This window comes from Clytia hemisphaerica, unplaced genomic scaffold (genome assembly GCF_902728285.1).
Source record: "Clytia hemisphaerica strain Z4C2 unplaced genomic scaffold, Clytia hemisphaerica genome assembly, whole genome shotgun sequence".
Lineage (NCBI taxonomy): Eukaryota > Metazoa > Cnidaria > Hydrozoa > Leptothecata > Clytiidae > Clytia > Clytia hemisphaerica.
The window spans coordinates 957,835-981,213 of NW_027103587.1; the positions used below are offsets into that span (position 1 = coordinate 957,835).

The 23,379-nt window shown below is 35.5% G+C and overlaps 2 protein-coding genes across 2 annotated transcripts; one reads left to right on the forward strand and one right to left on the reverse strand.

The window, feature by feature from the left end:
• Positions 1-624: 624 nt before the first annotated feature.
• LOC136801425 (uncharacterized) lies at positions 625-7,998 on the reverse strand. The gene is made up of 7 exons (XM_067058062.1): positions 7,670-7,998; positions 7,223-7,430; positions 5,370-5,545; positions 5,065-5,145; positions 4,335-4,464; positions 3,956-4,031; positions 625-3,138 (listed from the first exon to the last, which is right to left on the reverse strand). Exons 1-7 carry the CDS (start codon positions 7,955-7,957, stop codon positions 2,979-2,981), a joined length of 1,119 nt encoding a protein of 372 aa, XP_066914163.1. The 5' UTR covers positions 7,958-7,998; the 3' UTR covers positions 625-2,978.
• A 12,194-nt stretch (positions 7,999-20,192) lies between these two features.
• Positions 20,193-22,979, forward strand: LOC136801426 (histone H3.3). Its single transcript, XM_067058063.1, has 2 exons — positions 20,193-20,563; positions 22,484-22,979. Exons 1-2 carry the CDS (start codon positions 20,282-20,284, stop codon positions 22,610-22,612), a joined length of 411 nt encoding a protein of 136 aa, XP_066914164.1. The 5' UTR covers positions 20,193-20,281; the 3' UTR covers positions 22,613-22,979.
• Positions 22,980-23,379: the final 400 nt, after the last annotated feature.

A 23,379-nucleotide genomic window follows, 5' to 3' on the forward strand; every position in this document is an offset into this window, starting at 1 on the left:
CACGCTTTTTCTTTTATAAGAATAACTTCTATAAGAATATCAGGGTGAGATTTTGGGTTTAAAACAATAAGCCTATTGTTTAGAACAATAGAAAAATAAGAATAATGCTCACCCTCAACCAAAGTACACTATTCTTATAAAAAAAAAGCGTGTATTAATGTTTGATCCTACTATTAATGACACCTCAAAAGAATCGGAGACAAGAATTATTTTCACCAAGAAATTTATTTCCACACTTTAATCCACTAGGTTTAACATTGAAGTGTTCAAAACCAATAAAACAAGGGTTCAGACAGAAAAAAATATGTAGGCTTTTATACAAAAATTCAGGGAAAACCTGGGAATAATAGTTGATAACTTGGGGAAACTAAAACTTATATCGTATCATTTTTTTGGCTTTAGGTGGGTGTTTATTCGAGGAGGAAGGGACATTTTGAAGAAGGGGGTGTTTATTAAATCATTTATGACCCAGGTCAATTTAAAAATGTAAATTTGAACCTTATTTTTCCTTATTATTATTAACGGATTAAAACATTCCCAGGTTTTCCCTGAATTTTTGTACCTTAAAGTGTTCTAAAGTGTTCCAAACCAATAAAACACAAAATAGAAAAGTTCAAAAAATGATCAAGTTGATTTCTTCTGTTACTTTGCTAAAATAATTTAACACGATAAAAACTGTTTACATTTCAAGGAGGTAAAAATATATTTGAAAAAACATGTTTCTTCTTCTTCCTTTCATTGTCACATGACTCCATTTAGTCTCTGGTTTCCTCTAACTAAGAAAATGAAACTTCTAGAGCAGGATATACTAGGGTGTGGGAAGGGCTTAGATGATTAAGCTTAAATGGAAATCGACCCTTCCCAAAACTGGTCTTTAATCTAGGGTGAAGAAAATTTGTCCCGCAGGAGGACAAAAAAGACGGAATTCCCAGGGAGTATGTACACTAGTGCTTGTCAGGAGAGAAAAAACAAGATGGCTTGTGGGATTAAAACTTAATTTGTGGGGATGGGGACAAGTCAATGATATATCCTCAGTCACCTTTATACAAAAATTTTATGTTATGGAAGTGCACATACATACAACACTACGATGGCTCTGAGGGAGAATTTCCTCTCCATTTCAAATTCTCTTTTCCTTTTAAAACAAACAATAGGTTCTATTGTTTATCAAAAGGAGAAGTGAATTTCAAAAGGAGAATTATTTTCACCTTTTCTCAAAAGGAAAATTATTTTCACCTTTTGTCAAATGGAGAATTATTTTCACCTTTTGTCAAATGGAGAATTATTTTCACCTTTTGTCAAATGGAGAATTATTTTCACCTTTTGTCAAAAGGAGAATTATTTTCACCTTTTGTCAAATGGAGAATTATTTTCACCTTTTCACAGAAGGAGAATTTTTTTCACCTTTTGTCAAAATGAGAATTCTTTTATCGCCTGGATTTGGATTTTTAGACTAGTCGTCATGCATTTTAACCTTGAATTTTAACCTTAACCTTAATCATGAGTTGATGAGGAAAAGCTTAGTATATCCCGTTGTCTTCGGACCATCTTTAATCTGGCGTTTGTACGTTAAACCATGCGGGCCGCGCAACTTATGTAGAAAACAATTTGCTTCAAATTCTACATAGGAGATTCACTTCTATCATTCGACTTTACTTCATTTTTCCCTCCTCACTCCAAATGCGGTCCGTTTTGTTTCTGGGAAATCTAATAAAGGTTATCATGTCATGGCCTGGCTATTAGCTAGTACTGTTCATATTCAACACGAATGATTGTCCACACAAGTGTGCATTCCCTTAGAATTCCCATTTCCATTTTGTCAAAAGGTGAAGTGAAAACAATTCACCTTTTGTGTTAAATTCAAAAGGAGAAAAAAATTCACCTTTTGATTAAAAGGAGAAAAAATCACCTTTTGTGTTAAAAGGAGAAAAAAAATCACCTTTTGTGTTAAAAGGAGAAAAAAATTCACCTTTTGTGTTAAAAGGAGAAAAAAGTTTACCTTTTATATTTCACTTCTCCTTTTCATTAAAAGGAACGGAGAAATTTTGAAAAAGAGAATAAAACCGCTTTCAGAGCCATCGTACAACACTAACCAAAATCGAAATGTATTATCCAAATCAAAAGGGTAAAAATTAAAATTGATACACCTCTTCAAAGCTTCAACAATACGAACTATCTTGCTGACAACACTACAAAATACACGCTTTTTATAAGAATAAGTTCAATAAGCATATCAGGGTGAGATTCCGAGGCTATTGTAATACACTCGAAACAATCCCACAATGCAGCGCTTTTTTAGAAAAAAAAGACCTCCGATAAGGTCTATTACGAAGTTGGTGAACGAGCATTCTGAAAGAGCACGTAAGCGACGTAAAATCAGCTCGTGGAAGACATTGCAATGGTTTATATCATGAATAAGATACGTTCAACAAGTAGCGTTTTTGGGAAATTTTTAACCCCTCCTGACACGCAAAGAGTTACGCGTAAACATCTAAATCAAAATAATAAATCTACCCTTTCCTATAAACTATTCCGTGACTTGCCTAATAAACTAGCCTCTATAACTGCCTTTAAAATTGAGAAAAAATCGTAACAAAAAATATACTTACCTTAACTTAATTAACTTCTAAGAGTGTGTTTGACCAATACTAAGGTCTGTTAAGCATTCAACAACAGTACATATGAGAGAACTACTGAATATGGGTCACACTAACCCATGATAAAAAATATAAAATTCAGTATGGTAGGTTCTCGAACAAAAGCAACTGGGACCTCTAGTATGACTCTCACATACCGAGACCAGAGCTTTTGCATAAAAATTTGGTATATAAAATATACAATTATAGCTGGTCATGCTTTATTAACATTCTCGTAATTGAGACTTTAAAGCTCAGCGTATAAAACTTTTGATATATACAAAAGGGTTGAACCCATTTCGGGCCGAAATTTCACTGTGATCATATGACATGTGATGTGGATCACAGTCGCACAGTGAAGACAACAGGTTTGGCTGCAGGTGCATTTGATGTGTAACTTGCACCGCTATTGAACCTTTTGTTGAGCGGGGTGGCACCACCGCTTACACCACCACTGCTGTATATTTGTGATGGTCTATTTTCATAGTATGGCATGGAGCTCCTGAAGAGAAAAATAAGAAAATTTAATTTTAGAAATCTAAATTGCACATACAAAGTTGAACTCAAAATCTACCTTCTTAATCTAATCTATCTGAGGGGCCGTCCAAATATAGTACGTACGCCATGTCGAAAATCGACTACCCCCCCCTGTACGCAAGCCTACGCAAATTGCTATACCCCCTGGTAAGTACTTACTTTTTCATTCACCGCCCCCTCCGCCCCCTTCATTTGAAGAATTTTTCGAATACAAATCGTTTGGTTCGGACCTTTATTTCATACACAAAACTCTTTTTTTTTTTATTTAGTTTATGAAACTTTTTCTTTTCTTTGTTTCGTATAAGAAGCGTAAAAGTTGACAAAAAAACATAATAATAACATGAAATATCAGAATAAACAGATATATAAGTGAAAGGTTTCTTTTTCTCATCATCAACGTTGATATCGGTAAAAAAGGTCATTTGAATAGTTCAAATACATTATCAAATATTGGCATTATATTGGCATTCAGTCTTCCTTGCTCGCTTTTATTCTCTTTCAAAAGATTTTACAAGCAAAAAAGGGCTATAAAATTTTTTTCTCTGTGTACGTACATTTCCCCTCCCCTCCCCCTGTACGTAAGCATACGCTTTTGAGAAGATGCCACCTCCCCCTTAGTGCGTACGTACTGTGGACGACCCCTAAGTTCACTTGCCAATGATGACTCTGTGAATTAAATTAATTAAAGTCTTCAAATAAAAAGCTTAACCAAAGGCTTTTGATCTGGAGCCTTTGCATGAATTAAAATCAAAAATAGATTTCAAAAGGATAGGGGAAAATACCTTGATGATTGCGAAGGCATTGGTTGCGGTTCTGGAGCTTCTTGAACAGTTGTGATTTTCAAAATCATAGGTTGACCTGTAGAAGACAAGAGGTATTGAGTAACATGAAGATGAAAAAGTTTTTGTCATTTTCTAACACCTTACAATGAGAATGTAAAACATCTGCCATCTGCTTGCATGAACTTTTTGAACTTATTGATCCAACATTTCTCATTACAAAATAATCAATTTCATTCGAAACTAGCACAACAAATTTACCAATCACAAAAGATTTATTTTCATTGGACCATAAGGAGTTTCTGCCAATTTTGATTCTTTTTCACCGAGAAATATTTCAAAGTTAGATTCACCAAAAGAGTAAGTACAATAAAATTTATACCATCTAAATTTCTTGTATTGTATTTATTGTATGCAGCAAAAGCATCTTCTGCACTTTCATAAACAACTTCAGCTGTCCCCAAATTTTTTAGCCTTGCTTCCCTCAATGCTCCCACAGCACCAAACAGCTCCTGGAATTTAAGTGAAATGAATTGTTTCAAAATCAATGATTTACTGAAAGAGTGCTTTTCTCGAATTGAACTGGGGTCTTTCCGCTTTAAATTTCTCCCTTTTAAGGTGGCCTTAAAGTGATTTTTTTCTGAAATGCCCAGGATGGTCATTAGAAAGATGTCTTCCACCACCCCTGGCCATGTGTCAAGGTCTCCAAGAGCCAATTTTTAAAAAGCAGAAAATGGAAACTATATTTGTTTTTGCATTCACCCTATGTTAATTACTTTCTCGTTAAAAAAGTGAATACAGTTGCTGTCATGCTGTCTTCTGATCAGTCACCAGAACAGTTGAAAAACGAAAATCCCAATTTACTGTCTCTGTCTAGTCAGTAGACAAGAATTCACTTCCAGCTCTACCTATTGGCAATTGAGTCCTCTGGTTCCACATGGATCCGTAGCTCAATGGTAGAGCAAATCCCAGCGAATGGCTTGGTTGTGAGTTGGGTCTCGCTGGATCCATAGTTTTCCAAAGGTTCTGGTAGCTGATCAGAAGAAAATGTGAGAGCGACTGTATTCACTTCATTGTAATAAAATATTGTAATCTAAGTAATTTCTCATTACCTTTATATCATCATGGGTTACATTTTGATGTAAATTAGAGATGACGATTTTTGCAGGAAGTGAATTTTGATGTTGTTGTTGCTGAAAACAAAAATTAAACAAAATTCTTAACAAAGATCATGCTAATCTGTGGTATTTTAATCTTTTAAAGAAGAAAATCCAAGTGTCATAATTGTCATAATTGCGTTATGAAAAGTGGCTGGACCTAAAGTTATCAATGGTTGAATACCACAAAACCACAAAATAATTTTCAAAAACAGGAAATAAGGTAAGGTGGTGTTAAACTATTGATTCAAAATCCAAACCTTCGACAAAATTGAAGAAGGTGTTATATAATCCTCAGGTTCTTCCATTGCTTGCCTTGTGGTCCTCAACTTGAAAGATTTGGAAAGTATTGAGTCCTGTTTTTGTTTTTGTTTCTGTGGACTTCTTCTCTGTTTCCTTGTTTTTGAGTTTGTCGCTGTCACTGATAACATTTTACCTGAATTCAGACAAAGTAAAACAGATAAATAAGAATCTTGTGAATTTATGAAAAGGGTTCACCAATACAAATAAAATGTTTTTAGTGAATCCGCAATTCCACTTCACTTCAGATTCAAGTAAGTTCCCCTTATTGACAAATTGATGATTTGAGAAGTTATCACTGAAATAAAAAGTAATACTTACCTTTGGCCATTAATAAAATGTCAGAAGTTAAAAAATTACATTATAAAAAATACTATAAAAAATTACAAATCTATTCAAAACAAAACAAGCAACATGCTGAATGGACCTACCTTGATCAAAATCAGATAAAAGTAGGTATTCTACATTTTACTATTGGTATTGAGCAAACACAATAAGTTTTAGAACAATGCAAAAACGTCTGATTTATTTTCTTTTATCATTGTGTAACTTGGTCGTCTTTTTTTGAAAATTTTATGACAAAGAAAAATTTTCCTTAGAAAAATTACTTCAGCCACATTTTAAGGTACCTAGCACTCTATCTTTCTGACAAAAATCAGGAAAAACTAATGAAGCAATTTTGCACCAAGTCCAAAAAACCTTATTTTTAGGTAGTTTTTGGCCCAAATTTACCCCAAATTTTTTTTTCAAAAATCGGGCTCCGTCACTTTTCAGGCATTGCTATTTTGTATCATTGTGCAAAAAATTAAAAAAAACTAATGAGCCAATCCCTAGAAGAGCTGCTAACAGGAAAATGGTAAAAGGGAATTTCCCCAAAAAAGCGAAAATCCGTATTTGACGACGAAAAAAAATTTTCCGAGAAAAATTACTTCAGCCACATTTTAGGGTACCTTGCACTCTATCTTTCTGCCAAAAATCAGGAAAAACTAATGAAGCAATTTTGCACAAAGTCCAAAAAACCTTATTTTTAGGTAGTTTTTGGCCCAAATTTGCCCCCCCAAATTTTTTTTCAAAAATCGGGCTCGGTCACTTTTCAGGCATTGCTATTTTGTATCACTGTGCAAAAAATTAAAAAAAACTAATGAGCCAATCCCGAGAAAAGCTGCTAACAGGAAAATGGTATAAGGGAATTTCCCAAAAAAAGCGAAAATCCGTATTTGACGACGAAAAAAAATTTTCCAAGAAAAATTACTTCAGCCACATTTTAGGGTACCTTGCACTCTATCTTTCTGCCAAAAATCAGGAAAAACTAATGAAGCAATTTTGCACCAAGTCCAAAAAACCGTATTTTTAGGTAGTTTTTGGCCCAAATTTGCGAAAATCCGTATTTGACGACGAAAAAAAATTTTCTGAGAAAAATTACTTCAGCCACATTTTAGGGTACCTTGCACTCTATCTTTCTGCCAAAAATCAGGAAAAACTAATGAAGCCATTTTGCACAAAGTCCAAAAAACCTTATTTTTAGGTAGTTTTTGGCCCAAATTTGCCCCCCAAAATTTTTTTTCAAAAATCGGGCTTCGTCACTTTTCAGGCATTGCCATTTTGTATCATTGTGCAAAAAATTTAAAAAAACTAATGAGCCAATCCCGAGAAAAGCTTGTAACAGACGAACGGACAACGGTCAAATTAAAGGACCTCCCGGTAGGTCCAAAAAGAACTTTCCAGAAGGAGAGAATAAATCATGTTTACCTTCACACGATCTGATAATTTAAGACCCTGATAGTTGAATCTTGGAAAATTATGTAAATTGTACCTTTAACGTGTGTCTCTCTTGCTTTGGGTATGAGATCATTTTTAGCGACAATGTGAATAGATTTTCCAGTAAATGTTGACAAACGATCAGAGTTTTGTTGTACTGTTGTTGAATGCTTTTTTGTATTCTTTTTGTCCTTTTGTTTTTGTTGTTGTTGTTGTTGTTGTTGTTTTGCACGCACATCTGATTTAGTTTTCTGGTTGTTTTTCTTGTGGAAAGATTGGAACTAACTTGAAATTTATTTTGAAGAAGTCAAACAAAGAAAAAGTTCAGCTAGTATTTTTTTATATTTTGGTTGTTGTTAATGAAAACGAAATATTTTCACTTACTTTCACTTTTACTAATCATATTAATTACTTATTGAAGAGATACTTAGGTTTATCACAGTGTAAATGTTGTGGAAGCCTTGACCCACTTTTGTTTTTCTTTAAAAAAATTGTGTCTCACCTTTGTTAAGTTTCCTCCATCATTTCTTCCTCCTTGCTTGTGAGATCTTGTATCACTTTGTTTTGGCTTGATTTTGCTTCTAGCATCAAAATGTTTTGTGAACAATTTCAATTCTTTCTTACTACCAGGTCCCCCATTCTCTATCTTTTTAATTATTGCTTTAGTGGTTGTTTTTGATTTGTTGAATTTGCCCAAGTTAGGGTTATTTTTAATGCCAAGCCTTGATTTCACATTTGATTTCTTATTATTTTGTTTTGCCAATTGTTGTTTATTATTTTTTTTCACCATTTTATCTTATCTCCTGTAAATGAAACGATAATTGCAGTTGGACTTTGGGCACAACCTAACATTAAATCTCTTATTTTATAGAGGCTGGCTTATAGCCTTTTAATGTATCTTCCTATTTTTCTGTAGAAGAAATATCTTGAAATCTCAACAATCAAGAGAAAAAATTCTGCTGAAAACGTAAAATCTTTTGCAGAGTTCGCTAGTTGGCCATAAAAAAAACAGTGCAAAAGATATTCAATCCATTCCAGCCAGGGGGGGGGGGTCGATAGTAGAATCTCAGACATAATGACGTTTACTACGGTGGTGGTGTGATGAAAAATCAACAAGAAATTTTCCTACCCAGGGTATGTATGTATGTATGTATGTATGTAATAGTTTATTTCATGTTGACGAAAAGGTAGCAACAAAACAAAGGCTTATAAAAGTCAACACTACTTTACAATTAAACAAGTGCGTGATACTTTTATGGACCTACCTGGTTATCAAAACTAATCAATGAACATTGAAACAATGAAACACATAAGACATGACTGGACAAAATAAAAAAAAATTAATGAAAGCATATCTATTGGGAGAAACTATCAACACTTTTGAAAAAGACTTTTGAAAAAAAAATTTAAAAAACTATTAAACGCTTTAAAAAAAAGAAAATTGAAGAATTGAAAAAATGGACATCCATTGGAATCGAACTTGGAGCCCCATGCATATGAGACAGACGATCTAACCGCTTGAGCTAACCACGCTTTGGAAGTAGTGAGGGAAAGCGTGGACTGATAAGAAAGAAAAAGGAAAGAAAGAAACGAGAAGAAAATTAATTCCCGCTTTGATGTTATTATAGAAACAAAAGGATCAGTCATGCCGAAATTCCTTTCCACACGTCAGCAATCTAGTTTCTATAAATATGAAAACTAGATTATAAGGTATATTCTAAAATAGAAAAGTTGGTTTTCTAAACAGGGACGTTCTTAGCAATCTGCTCTTGCATCATATGGTACTTGTTTTCTCCGATTTTACTTCTTAAGGATCTCGTTATTCGCACACAACTGTGACATACATATTGATTATTATAAGTGTTAGCGAAGATTTGTAGTTGGTAAATGGCAATTGTGGCAATATTGCGTTGCAATGTTTAAAACGAAACTATGTCATTTAAACCGATACCATCTCGTTTAAAAAGAAACTGTTTCATTCAGGGGATACTATTTCCCTTAAAAAGAAGCTAAGTTCATTTCAGTAGAAACTATCTCATTTAAAACGAAACTATCTCATTTAAAACGAAACTACCTTGTTTAAAAAGAAACTTTATTGCCGACCCAAAAAAATATCAGCGTTTTGATTGGTCAAGAGCATCGAGATATTTGCGATATTTCATATTTCTCTAGTATGGAAATATGACCGCGTTGACTTTTGGGGGACTGGGTAAGCGGCGGGAGAAAAATCAAAACAAAACAGCTGAAAAGAAACTGACTTGGGAGTCAAAGGGAAAACGCAACAAAAATATTTTCAGATTAACTTTTACTTTGGAGTTCTTCCATAAAAGACACTAAAATCAAATCTGATGAACTAAGAAATTATAAAACTACTTGAGACCACCCAAATATTTTCAGCTTTTGGTATAAAATTTGTTCGTGTGATAAAACCAAACAGTTTTTTATCCATGCATACAAAAAAACTTGAGATTCTTGAATGTTTGCCAATAAAATTTCTCATAACATAGCAAGGGAAGTGAAATGTCTTGTATTAAACCAAATGACGAGTGATTTTTATAAAAGTTCTCTCCTAATTCTCGTTCTCGACGAGGTACGTCCTTGAATTTTCAACTCAACAATCAGAGGGATCTGACTTCTAAAATTCAAAACATTTAAAGCTTGACGATAATCAAGAAAGTATCCAAATTGTATTGCTCTTGAAAAAATGTTGTTCTTTAACCATTATTATAAGCATACATTTCCATCATGGGACTCCCTTTCCTCTGCTATTCTTTTCCATGCATCGAAACAAAAACATAGAAAAAGACTGAATGTTATCAATCTGATTAATCCAATGATGAAGGGTTTCTTGTCTATCGAAACAATACTGTACACCATCTGCATTTTGAATTATCAATCTAGAAACTTTCAAATACATCTCTGAAAAATCTGCAACTCTGCAGAACAAAACTTCTGGATCGAAAATGATCGAAAAATGCTTTTCTGTTTTGTTTTTGTGTGAATATTTTCTGCGGGAACATATCGAATTTTTTTGTTCTAACCTAACGTTCGAATTAGATTTTCGAATAAAAACATTCGAAACTACACAGAAGAAAGAAGCAAGGCGGAAGTAAGTTTTAAAACAAAAACATAAAGAGATTTATATCAGGACAATTTTTTTGAGTCGACAATAAATTAGTTATCACATGACTTCTCGTGCAATACTCGATATTTTACTCGTTCCGAGATTTTACCGATATTTTTCCTCGCCTAAAGGCTCGGAAAAATATTACGGAAAAATCTCGGCACTCGTAAAATATTTCTCGTATTGCACTCGAAGTCATGCGATAACTAGTACTTATTTCATTAAAACGAAACTATCTCATTTAAAACGAAACTATCTCATTTAAAACAAAACTATCATATTTATTTAACTGAAACTATCTCATTTAAAATGAAACTATCTCATTTAAAAAGAAACTATCATATTTATTTAACTGAAACTATCTCAGTTCGTCCGAAAGTTACGTCCAGAAAAGGCGAGTTACAGTAAACGAGTTATAAATACGGTTTTATAAAATTTTTATAATATTTAGTAGTCTGCTACCACATTATGCCTGCTTCTATGCTTACCCCAGCACTGAGGCTACTTCAAGTTACATTCTTTCTGCTAGCTTTTATACTTCTTTAGTACTTCTCTATATCAAACCTAGTCTCAAGCACAATCTATCACAGCACACAGGGCTGCTGTAGAAAGGTGATTGAAGGAAACGAATTAGTTTCAATGATGGCTAAGGCCACATCTAAATATATTGTTTACTAATACATTAGATCTAAATGAAAAGAAAGAAGAATATAAACTAATCTGAACATCTCCCCTTCCCGGAGAGGTCATGGTCACTGTAGATAGTGATCGGTTTCTTTTTAGTGGTTGTTGTTCCAAGAGGCCAGGCGCGTTATGAGATGCTAATCGTCGTAAAATATTTGATGACGATCTGGTAACTATTGCTTGTGTTTGCTGTGCTGGCTGAGGCTGAGCGGGCATAGGAACGGTTGGATGAGGAATAGTTGGAGGAGTGGTCTCTAATGGTGAGGCTGGAAGCAGATTGGTGGGTGTGGGTAGTGCTGTCCAGACGATCTAAATCGAACGGAATGGACGATCGAACCAGTCGAACCAAATCGAACGCAATTGACCGATTGAAATTCGATTGTCGAACGCAATCGAATCTCAATCGAATATTACCGCAATTTTCAAATTCGATTGATATTCGATTGCGTTCGATTGATGTTCGATTGCGTTCGATTGCGTTTGATTGTCGATTCATTGATCCCCGGATTGTTCATCGCATAATTTCTACGGGAAATCGAAAGTAATTTCATTCTGCTTGAGAGCTTGGATGTTGGGAAGCTGCAAGAATAAAGCCAGACGATCTCAATCGAACGGAATCGACGATTGAACCACAGTCGAACAACAATTGAACCAATCGAATATTACCCAGAATTTTGACGTTCGATTGAGATTCGATTGCGTTCGACAACTGAATTTCAATCGGTCGATTGACTGGTTCGATTGTTGATTCTGTTCGATTGAGATCGTCTGGTGCTGTTGGTGATAAAAATGTTGCTAGTCAAAGGAAGCGACGATTTTGCAGTGTCACCCTCCCTGAGCCATTGGTTCTGACTCTGTATTGTCTATTAGGGAGTGTTTCTACAATCATTCCAGAGCGAATCCATCGGCGTTGATGCTTCTTACTACGGTTTTGGATGACGACAGTGGTTCCAACGGATAGGGACGGTAATGTTTTGGCGTGTCTGTTGTACTTCTCACTGATGACATGGTTTCGTTTGGAGAATGCTTCTTCCCGTTGTCTTGCGTCTATCACCCATGATGAGTGAAGCTGATAATGGGATGGGTGTGTGGGTATGTGGTCACGCAGCTGGCGGTGAAATAGGATTTGGGCAGGACTGAGTTTGAGATCTGGTAGAGGAGTATTTCTGTATTGTAAGATTGCTCGAGAAACCTTGTTGTTGTCGATTGTGCCATTTCGTGATACGTTATCGAGTAGAATTCTTTTTGCAGCTTTCACCCCTAGCTCTACTCTGCCATTAGACTGGGGGTACTCTGTTGATGATAGACGGTGTTTGACTCCCCAATCTGATAAGAATTGTTGGAACTTGTTTGCGGTTAACTGAGGTCCTCCATCTGAACTGAATTCTTCTGGAATGCCGTAGTTAGTGCATAGTTCGAACCCCCCCTTTCTTAAGGGGGGGGGGGGTGACACCTTCCAAAAAAGTGAAGGCATAATTGCACTTGAGTCCCCCAGGGGGACTGATTTTTTCAGATCTAAATTGATGATCTTATTTGTGAAAAAATTGGAAAGAAATAAAATGAAAACTCACTTATTTGATGGCTACTATTACTCTTGATAACCTTCACTGTGCACTATAAAGCTAAACTAAACGTCAAATTAACGGGACCGATTCATTTTTGATTTGCCTAGTTCCTGATCAATTGAGGACGACAGTAAATCAGTACTTTCAATAATTGGGTATGGACTATCAGATATATTAGTGTATCTTCCGTTCTTTAGAATAACCCCTTTCTATAATACTTTTAAAGAACGGGAAATAATTGGGTATGGACTATAAGATATAACAGTGTATCTTCCGTTCTTTAGAATAACCCCTTTCAATAATACTTTTAAAGAACGGGCAATAATTGGGTATGGACTATCAGATATATTAGTGTATCTTCCGTTCTTTAGAATAACCCCTTTCTATAATACTTTTAAAGAACGGGAAATAATTGGGTATGGACTATAAGATATAACAGTGTATCTTCCGTTCTTTAGAATAACTACTTTCTATAATACTTTTAAAGAACGGGCAATAATTGGGTATGGACTATCAGATATAACAGTGTATCTTCCGTTCTATAGAATGTCCCCTTTCTATAATGCTTTTAAAGAACGGGCAATAATTGGGTATGGAATAGTTATAAGATATAATAGTGTATCTTCCGTTCTTTAGAATAACCCCTTTGTATAATGCTTTTAAAGAACGGCCAAAAATTGGGTATGGACTATCAGATATAATACTGTATCTTCTGTTCTTTAGAATAACCCCTTTCTATAATGCTTTTAAAGAACGGGAAATAATTGGGAATGGACTATCAGATATAATAGTGTATCTTCCGTTCTTTAGAACAACCCCTTTCTATAATGCTTTTAAAGAACGGGAAAAATTGGGAATGGACTTTAAATTATGACAGTGTATCTTCCGTTCTTTAGAATAACCCCTTAGTATAATCCTTTTAAAGAACGGGAAATAATTCTGTCCCGCAAAAACTATATATACTTGCAGTTTAGTCCCGCCAAATACTCGGCGGGACTGTATTTCAGTCCCGATAATTTAATGGTGGGACTGAATTTCAGTCCCGACAAATACTTAAAAGCCTTATAATTAGTGCGTATTATTTATAATTAGCCCCGTTCTTCCCTGTTTTCAAAGTTCAAGCCGCCAGTCCTTCTTTTAAAGGGACTAAACTAACAAAAGGAAATTAATTATTCAATTACTATATATATACTTGCAGTTCAGTCCCGCCAATTACTATATATATACTTGCAGTTCAGTCCCGCCAATTACTATATTATATACTTGCAGTTTAGTCCCGCCAAATACTATATATACTTGCAGTTCAGTCCCGCCATTTTTCTTCTTTCTTAACGAAAATTCTTAAAAATTTCGTCGGGATTGAATTACAATCCCGTGTCGGGACTCAACTACAATTATGCCAAAGTGAAGAAGGGGGGATCAGAAATTTTCATTAAAAAGGGGGGGTAGCAAGGAGGGGGGATCGTTTAAGAAGGGGGGGGGGCTTACATATATTGTAGATTATTTTCCAGCACTGTTATGAAATTTGGTCTGCATGAAAGGAAGTTCTTTATTTTCACTAAAAAGTGGTATTCTATTTGCCAGACTTAATTTTTCTTTACTGTTTCCTCTCCCTTTTTACCATAAAAAATTTAGCCCAAAACCCTTGGGGGATAGGCATTTTTAAAGGTTGGGGGGGATGTCAAGAAGGGGGGGGGTCATTTAAGAAGGGGGGGCTCAGACCCCTTTCCGCACTATGTAGTGAAGAGGGTGCGACAAGTGGATATCAGGGTGGCACTGGTGGTTTCATTGGGTCCGAAATGATACAGGCAGTTCCAACCGCTATATTTATCAATGATCGTCAGATAGTGGTGACTTGCAATAATGAAATAATCACTGGTGATCATTTGAAATGGATATTGCGGTGGAGGGCTTTGGATGATCTGTTCCTTGGGCTGACTGGATGAGTGACTGATACAAGTTTTACAGCAATCACAGATTCTGTGGATATCTTTGTTGATAGGGTCCAAAATTTGAAAGTCGGGTGGCACCCCCCCCGTCAGCTCGCAACTCTCGCAACCCTAGTACCCCCGAGCTCGAGCCCCCCCCCTTCCTTGCCAAGATGCATGAAGGGTCCAGCCCTATTTTGAAAAGGGTTGTTTGTTGAAAAGGAGGAATAGACACTTTAAAGAAATGGCCTCTTTGGCTAGTAGAACCTACCAGACGATCCGCTGAATGAATAGTTTCGTTTTGCGCTGTAGTTACCCTCCACTCTGATCTGGCTCTGCCCACTGATGCAAGTTACCCGACTTCACGATATGACAGGGGGGGTCAGGATCCAGATACCAAACCCAGGGCCGGGGGGTGGTGTCAATTTTTTTTTTCAAATTTCAAAAAGTCAAGTTGGTATCGATACCAAAATGAGGGGGTGGGTCCCCCTTTTTTTGAAAATTAGGGAATCTTTAAGTTGGTATCGATACCAAAATGAGGGAGTGGGTCCCCTTTTTTTCTAGTTTTTGCTGAATTTGAAATTGGTATCTGACTTAAAATGTTGTATAATGTAAGTATAAAAACTTATTTGAATCGTTTACACAATTCCATATAAAAGCATTCTTCATTCTATAATTGAAATTAAATTTTTATTCAACTTTTGCTGCTCTCAATCCTTTCAATCAACCAAAATTCATTCAAAACTAGAGACTAGAGTTGAACAAACTGAAACTTTTTTAGTCATGATAAAGTTTTTCTGTACATAACGTTCATCATATAGGCTATGTTACAAAGACTCGTGCCTAATACAATGAGTTTTTTATCTAGTCTAGTTTATCAACTAGTTCTATGAATTAGATACATTTTGCCAATTTAGTTCAAGAAACTTAATTTACGTTGTGTTTGAATGAGAAAAACTTGTTTCTTGAGTCTAAAGTGTGGTACATAATATAAGTGATTAATAAGAGGAATGTTCATTGAATAAAAACATCCACTGATTTTGTTTAGCGTCCCGTTTATGCAGTATATGCATTTTTACTGATGGCCAATTTAGGGAGGGTAGGGTCCCCCTTTTTCAGAAAAATCGAGATTTTCACGTTCGTATCGATACCAATTTAGGGAGGTGGGTCCTCCCTTTTTCAGAAAATCAGGATTTTCATGTTGGTATCGATACTAATTTAGGGGGGGGTGGGTCCCCCTTTTTTAGAAAATTGGGTTTTTCAAGTTGGTATTGATACCCATTTAGGGGGTGGTGGTGTGTACTACTTTCAAATCTCGAAAAGTCAGGTTTTTGGGCCCTGGGTTGGTATCCTGGACCCTGACCCCCCCTGGATATGAAGCAGCAAAAGCAAATCATGCTTTCACACGCTGACATAAACCAAAGAGTGGTAATGAATGGCCCAGCAAGGGGGGGATGGCAACGGGGAATATACTGAATATATTGAGTTATTACCATCCACAAAACAAAACAAAAACAAAAGCCATTAGCTGATTTTACCAGCGTCTTAGAACATCTTGCGCTAATGTTTTTAACTTTTTATTTTATCTTATCCTTTATGTTTAAAATCACGAAAATGTACGTAATGTATTATGTGATAATTCAATAGAACTAGATTAGGCATTTTTATAGGCATTTAATATAGAGCGATAGAGGTAGCCATTCCAGGGTCAAATTGAAACTATTCTGGTGGCAATCAAACCTAGTTCATCTTGTAGAGCTTCAAAAAAGAAAAAATATGAGGGGTCATACACCTCCTAATGATAAGCGGTTCCAGAGATATTGAGATTTTGGTTCCGCTAAAATAGCACCTTTTTAGACATTTGAGGTTGACAATTTAGCCCAGAAATGGGATATAAAATGGCACCGAAATATGCTGCGAAAATTGAAAATTCAAGCTTTTGTATTGAGTCAAGATATTCCAGATATCTTCATTTTGACTGCAGACTTTTATAAAATTCTTTTTGTAATGGCTTGCTAACACTTCAAGGAAGAAATGAAAAGACATTTTTTTGAAAAAGAAGACATTGCATTGCAAAAAACAATAAAAACGTTATAAAGCGGAAGTTAAAATTGCTGAACCTACCTATCTTTGTAATCAAAGCGCTGCGGAGGAAAAATTCCTCATGGCATATATAAATAACTGTTTTAGGCTAAAAAAGGGTCAAATTTTTCAGTGGTATCACTCTCTATAATTCTAGTCCTCATTTTTAGGCTGAAAATGCTTGCCAAAGTATGAAAAGTAAAAAATAATAACTTTAATGAAAGAATTAATTTCAGAGAGTAGCACCATTGGATTTCTCAGGTATTTTCTGATAAATATGGAAAGTTTCACTGTCTGAACATTTTTTCCTTCGCAGCGCTTTGAAATCAAAGATGAGTTGTAAAATTTTTTGTGTCCCGCAGATCTAATTTTTCTAAAAATGGCCTTAGTTGAAACAAATTTTTAGACAAAAGTGTAGAATATTACACCTGCATATTATATATGGTTGGAAAGCTAAAAGAAAGCTCTAAATTACTCAAAAATAATTAATTTCATAGCTCAACTACACAAAGAACAATTGCTTTTCAAAGTTTGACCTAGAATTGAAGATTTTGATAAGGCGGTAATCACAAATATCTTTGTTTCGCGTCGCCCGACCGACTCTCGAAATTGAGTAGAATTGAGTCGGTGAGTCGGTAAATTTGTCGGACTTTTTCTGTCATGACCTTTCCTTCATTCAAAAATTTTATTGTTGTCGATTTTTTGCGAACAATCGAGCAATTTCTAGCGCATTCGCAGCTTTTGACTTTGTTTATCATTACATGCGCCATTTTGGGATCGGAGGGTCACAAGTTTTCAAAGGTCATAATTTTTAAACCACCCATTACACGTGGTTGTTTTGGCTGCTGGCTGGCTGGCAGTTTACTCCAAGAATGCACTCCAAAAATGGATGGAAAAATGGAAACCCAAAATTTTTTATGACCGACCGACCGACTCACTTTTTAGACCCAACGAGGACGTGAAATGAACATATTTGCGATTGCCGCCTAAGCGTCAAATACAAAACAAGCAAACCCGGAATAGACCTTTTTTCAAAGAGGACGTCCTGTTGAATAATTATGTAGTCCAGCCATAAAAACAATGATAGAGCAATGAATAATTACTGTGTCTTGCACATTGTAATAATTATGCATGGTTTTATCATTGTTTTTCTGCTGGACTACATAATTATTCAACAGGGTGGCCTCTTTGAAAAAAGGTCTATGGCTAATAGAGGGGTATTGACAGGATTACAAAAAGGTAGATAGGGACAGTCTCAACTTTGTTCCTTCTTTCAAGATCAAACACTTTTATTTACTTTCGCCATTTGCAATATTACAAAACAGCAGACAAAAGGATGACAGACAACAAAATAAAAAAAGTGAGATACTTAATTTTTTCACGAACTCGAGCCGCCATTTTGAATTTTTCTGATCGTCGAAGAATTTTGTTTATAATACGCCATTTCGGAGTTCGCGACGCCATTTTGCAGGCGGAGCAAAAAATGGCCGTGGAGGGGCAGAGGCCGGTGGAGATTCCTTTGTAAACAAAAGAGAATCCCCTTTCTAAAAACTTTTCTGCAATTTCCTGCAATTTCTTGGTGGATGGAAAATGGAAAGAGAAGGCTGTCTTTTTGTATTTGTTCACTAAATTACCATAAAAGTGTTTAATTACTGCTTTACCATTGTCTTTTTACAGTATTATGTACTGCACTGGTTAGTTAGGCAGGTATAACCTTCTTTTCTGTGTGGTCATTATACCTTGCTTTGATTGTTAGAAGTTTTTTGTTGGTTTTGGTAGCTCTACTAGCTAGCTATATGCTCTTCTCAGATATATTTTTTATACCTTTTGCTCTATTGGAATATACACTAGTAGATATACTCTAAGGCGCTGTGGTATAGTGGTCATTGATCTTGGTTGCTGTACAGAGGCGACTGAGGTTCGATTCCCACTTGCAGCGGTTCACTTGGCAAGTGAATGAACCTTCACATTGCCCCATATGCCATATCTCAAGCATGTCGTGTCAGGATGGTTTAACATTTTCCATTTACTTATTTTAGAAAAAAAACAAATGACAGAATGAATGAATTTAGCAGAATTAGCAAGCATGGTAGAGAGAAAACAAGCTGTTCTGTTATCTTATTTGGCCTTGTTGATGGTTGATGTTATCTGGTTTGTAGTAACAAAAGAGGAAGTGCTTTTAATGGCAGACAAATTACTCTCAAAGGAAATTTGAATAATTGGACGTATACTATTCTTTTGGCAGAATTATGCTACAAGTGGCAACACAGACAAATTTTGTAGGACACATTTTTGTTGGAATACTCCTGATTTTGAACCTGTGCGTCAAAGATCAACCGATGGGTTCATAATGATATGATACGATGCTGTTATATACAATGTTTGGGCAATTTTTGAATATAAACTAAATCTTAGACTGTGTTGTGTATAATCATCAAGATTTCGTGAATGGGCTATCGGTTGAAAAAACCCTATTTTATAGACAGTCAACGGTGTAAAATTATGGAATATGTACGGATGAATTTGCTCTCACCACAGCTGCTTAAACAGGCTTAAAGACTTCATAAAGTTAAAACAAATGATCGTGTTTTTTTTTCTTATAAAAATTTACTTCTGAATATACTCAAACTTATTCTTCCTTTTAGTTGAATTTCAAATGTATCATCAAATTACTACTGTAGTCATTGTTCTCCTAATTAATAGATCTTATTTTATATTTTTTATTGAGCTAATGCTAATGGAAGTGTTTAGCTAGAGATATTTTTGTTAGCCACAAATTCATGTTGAATATATAAAACTCTGTCCATCTAACAAAACAATAACAAACTGGTGTATAATTAGCAAAAGTGTGTTCCATTATTTATCGTTGCTTTGATGCATGGGAATTTCCTAGATGGGAAAATACCTAGAAAAAAAAGAATCAGGACAATTCTTTAGGAGACTCCTTTTGTTTAATTCCTGTTTTCTTTGATATGATTATATAGAAAGACCCCAGTCACAGCATTGTTTTTAGATATGAACAATCAGGCAATGAAGAATAGAGGACTCTTGGTAAGCTAAAGAAGAGAAATATTTAGGTTTTGTGTAATAACATCCGTGATAGATTTAGTTCTAAGTGGAAAATTATATCTTGACTGTTTGAGGATGAGTTTCAATCGAATTTTTAAAGGTTTGTTTACTATTTATGTAGACACGACGAGGGAGTGCTGGAGGAATCACCCCAAGGGGCTTGTTTTGCTCTATCTCAGTCGGGTACAACTCGATAATAGTTCGAGATCGTAGCTTACGGCTTTCCGAAATGATTTTCTGGTTGAGGCCGACTGCACCCCCGCCATTAGATTTGCTCCGCTTACAAAATGGCGTCGTGAACTCCGAAATGGCGTATTTTATCGCCGACATGTCGATCTTGTATGTGAAAATCTTTAAGGGGGTCATTTTGCAATTTTATCATCGTGTTAGATGAATGTTGATGATATTTTTGCAAAAACTTTTACTGTTGATAAATTTTGATTTATATTCTAAAACATGGATTAATACTTGCTTTACTAAGCTTTTCAAATCAAAAACAACTTATGGAGAAATCATTATTTAACCCCCGGTTTTTTTTTCTCGACCCATTCTTCTGGCGCGCTGAAATAGTTTCCCCGCTCAATTTTCATCACGAAAAAAGTTCACAAGAAGAAGAAAAAGTCTGACACAAGAACCATCATTACCACAAAACTTACTTAAAAATGGCACGTACTAAACAAACAGCCAGGAAATCCACTGGAGGAAAAGCTCCAAGAAAACAGCTTGCCACCAAAGCAGCAAGAAAAAGTGCACCATCGACTGGTGGAGTGAAGAAACCACATCGATACAGACCTGGTACTGTCGCACTTCGAGAAATCCGTCGATACCAAAAATCTACTGAATTACTGATCAGAAAACTTCCTTTCCAACGTTTAGTTCGTGAGATTGCTCAAGACTTTAAAACTGATCTTCGATTCCAGAGTGCTGCTATTGGTGCCCTGCAAGTAAGAGTCTTATTTTAATATTTGCATGATTTTTTATTAAGAGAATGAATATTAAATTAGTGTTAGAAGTTAGAATTTTATGCGCATCAGAAAATTTTTCGAAAAGTTAGTTCTTAGAGGGGTTTTATTTAAAGAATTCTGCACTTATATACTAAAAGTAGACATGTATTTAGACAAAAAGGACAAGGCCTGGGCTCACCAATAAGTTGTGTTCGCGTCATCCTCCGACCAACTTGCTTTCTATTTTTTTTAAATCCGACCCTTTTCTAGTGGGAATGTTGGAAAATTTGTCGAATTTTTCAGTGTTATTATTCAAAGAATTTTGTAAATGCAGCGTAGGCAGTGTATTGATCATCGAGTGTTTTTAAGATTTTGTCCGTAATTTTGCAAAGATTTTTTGCGGTAAAAAGCACTGCGCAACTGCTTTTTGTGCGGTCGGTCGCGATATGCAAAGTAATCACATCGCAGCTCGCACGCACTCAATGATTCTTGTCGGCTGAACAACCTTAATGCTCAGAGCGCATTTTTCCGATGATTTTAGCACCGCCAATCGTCTATATTCAGAGCGCATTATCTGATGATCTAAGATGCCGGCCGGCCTACTCACAATTTGGGGCTGGAAATGATGCGAACACAACTTATTGATGACCCACGCCCAACAACTTTCATAAAGAACGACAAATTTCGCCATCCACAATCAACCTGACACTGAAAGTGACTGTACCACCCTACATATTCATTCCTCTCCTGGAGGGGGTACTAGGTCTGCGAGATAACAGTGTGGTGCCACCAGATTTTTGAAAATCAGAAATGTTAGGGTAGAAAATCGAAGAAAAAGTAAAATTTTATAGATTTGAGACCCATGGGGGATTTTTTCCCAAGTTTAGCCTTTTTCAGGGTAAATATGTACATGTTTTTTTTTATAAGGAACTTGAGGCTTAAAATGGTCTGAGAAATAAGGAATTGTTAAGGAACTGTTCAGGCTGAGAATAAAAAAACAAGTTAAGGAACAGCAAGAGTTCAATTTGAATCTGCACACATTTACAATAACCTAATGCAGGATTCTTTAGTGGAACAGACTGTTAGGGGCCACTATCAGATAAATTTTTCGACAGTTTATGTCTTTCTGATATAATGTCAAGACCCCCTACCCCCTACAACTATTTATTGATTTGAATGTTGAGTTTGTGAAGAAAATGTTCGACTATTCACCCTTATTTCACCCCTCTTAATGGTATATGTAAGATTTTTTAAAGTAAAAAAAATTAGTTTGCAAAATATTGGGGGGGGGCATGCCCCCCCTGGGCCGAAGACGAGGCCATGCGTCAAGTAGCCATCCAAACTCAAACTTACCACAAAACTTTGGAATGTTTTGTTTAAGAACCCCTCACCCCTTCCATAGCATAACATTGCTGTGACAATCAAACTTACTCTCAAGATATTCAAACCTTCATCCCTGTAAATATTCTACGGCTAATGGCTTTTTTGTCAGCAATCTTTTTTTTGCAAGGATCCCATAGTTTAAATATTTTTAAACTTAAAAATTTGAGGGCTGTGTGTGTGTGTGAGCCATCTAGCAAGTCACAGAGACATAAACATCATGAAAAAGCCCCTTTGTTTAGTACTTATTAACACTTAAAATTTGAAAGACATCTTACTCTGATTCATTATTACGATCGATATTCAGTTTTATAGTTTGTTAGTTTGTTCCATACATTTGCCTTAAAAATTGGGTCTATTTTGAAATATGCTGACATTATCAAAATTTGAAGGATAGGAAAGACTTTTCAGATTATGAAGCAAAATAAAACTGAGAAAAACTTGTGCAACTTCAAGTCTTTATCTAAAGTTCAGGAAAAAAGATATGCAGTGCTGCATTTAGGCGGTGTTCTACTAAACTGTCTCCTAATTTTCATTCAGGAAGCTGCTGAAGCCTACCTTGTTGGTCTCTTTGAAGACACCAACTTGTGCGCTATTCACGCTAAGCGTGTCACCATTATGCCTAAAGATATCCAATTGGCCCGAAGAATCCGTGGAGAACGTGCATAAGCAGTATGAGGGGGTTTTTTAAGCATAGAATTTGATATATAACAACAGACTTTAATATTTATGGTAATTCATGAACAACAAAAGACTTGTAAATAATGCTGAAGTTTTATCAATAAGAAGTTTTATACCAGATTTTGAATTTACAAGGTGATTTTTTAGTGGAGGTCTCACTTTTGATTTTTCATTGAACCATAGAAGATATCCCTCTTACAAATCTTTTAAACTAATTTGGATCACAAAGTCTATATTTTGAACATCACTAAGCTCAAGAACCGATTTCACGTTAGGTGGGATCAATTTTAATTCTTGTATTTTTTAATTTTTGTCGTCATGTACATAAAAGATTCTTCTCCCTCAAAAAACTTGACATTTAATTTTTTGTCTTTCGTCCTGCCAGAAATTCTCCCAGCTGAGATTGTCAGATAAGGAAACCGATACCGGAAATTTTGGCAAAAATTTCGTTCCCGTTGGAAAAAATACACTAGCATTTCAGCCCTCCTGGGTGATTGACTTGATTTCAATTCCATTTATTGAACATTTAGATTTCTTCGAAAATTTTATCCCCCTGTGGGACAAGTTTCACCGTGCCTGTGAGACACGGGTGTATAAAATTTTCTCGACATTGAATGCTTTATCCTTTGTGAATTTGCTTACTCTAACCCTATTCATACTAGGCTTTTAGGGGCGGTTCAAAATTAGGGGGCTTTCCCTGTACCACCCCTAATTTTTATCTACAATTGGCGCCGAAATATTTGGCAAAAAAGGGG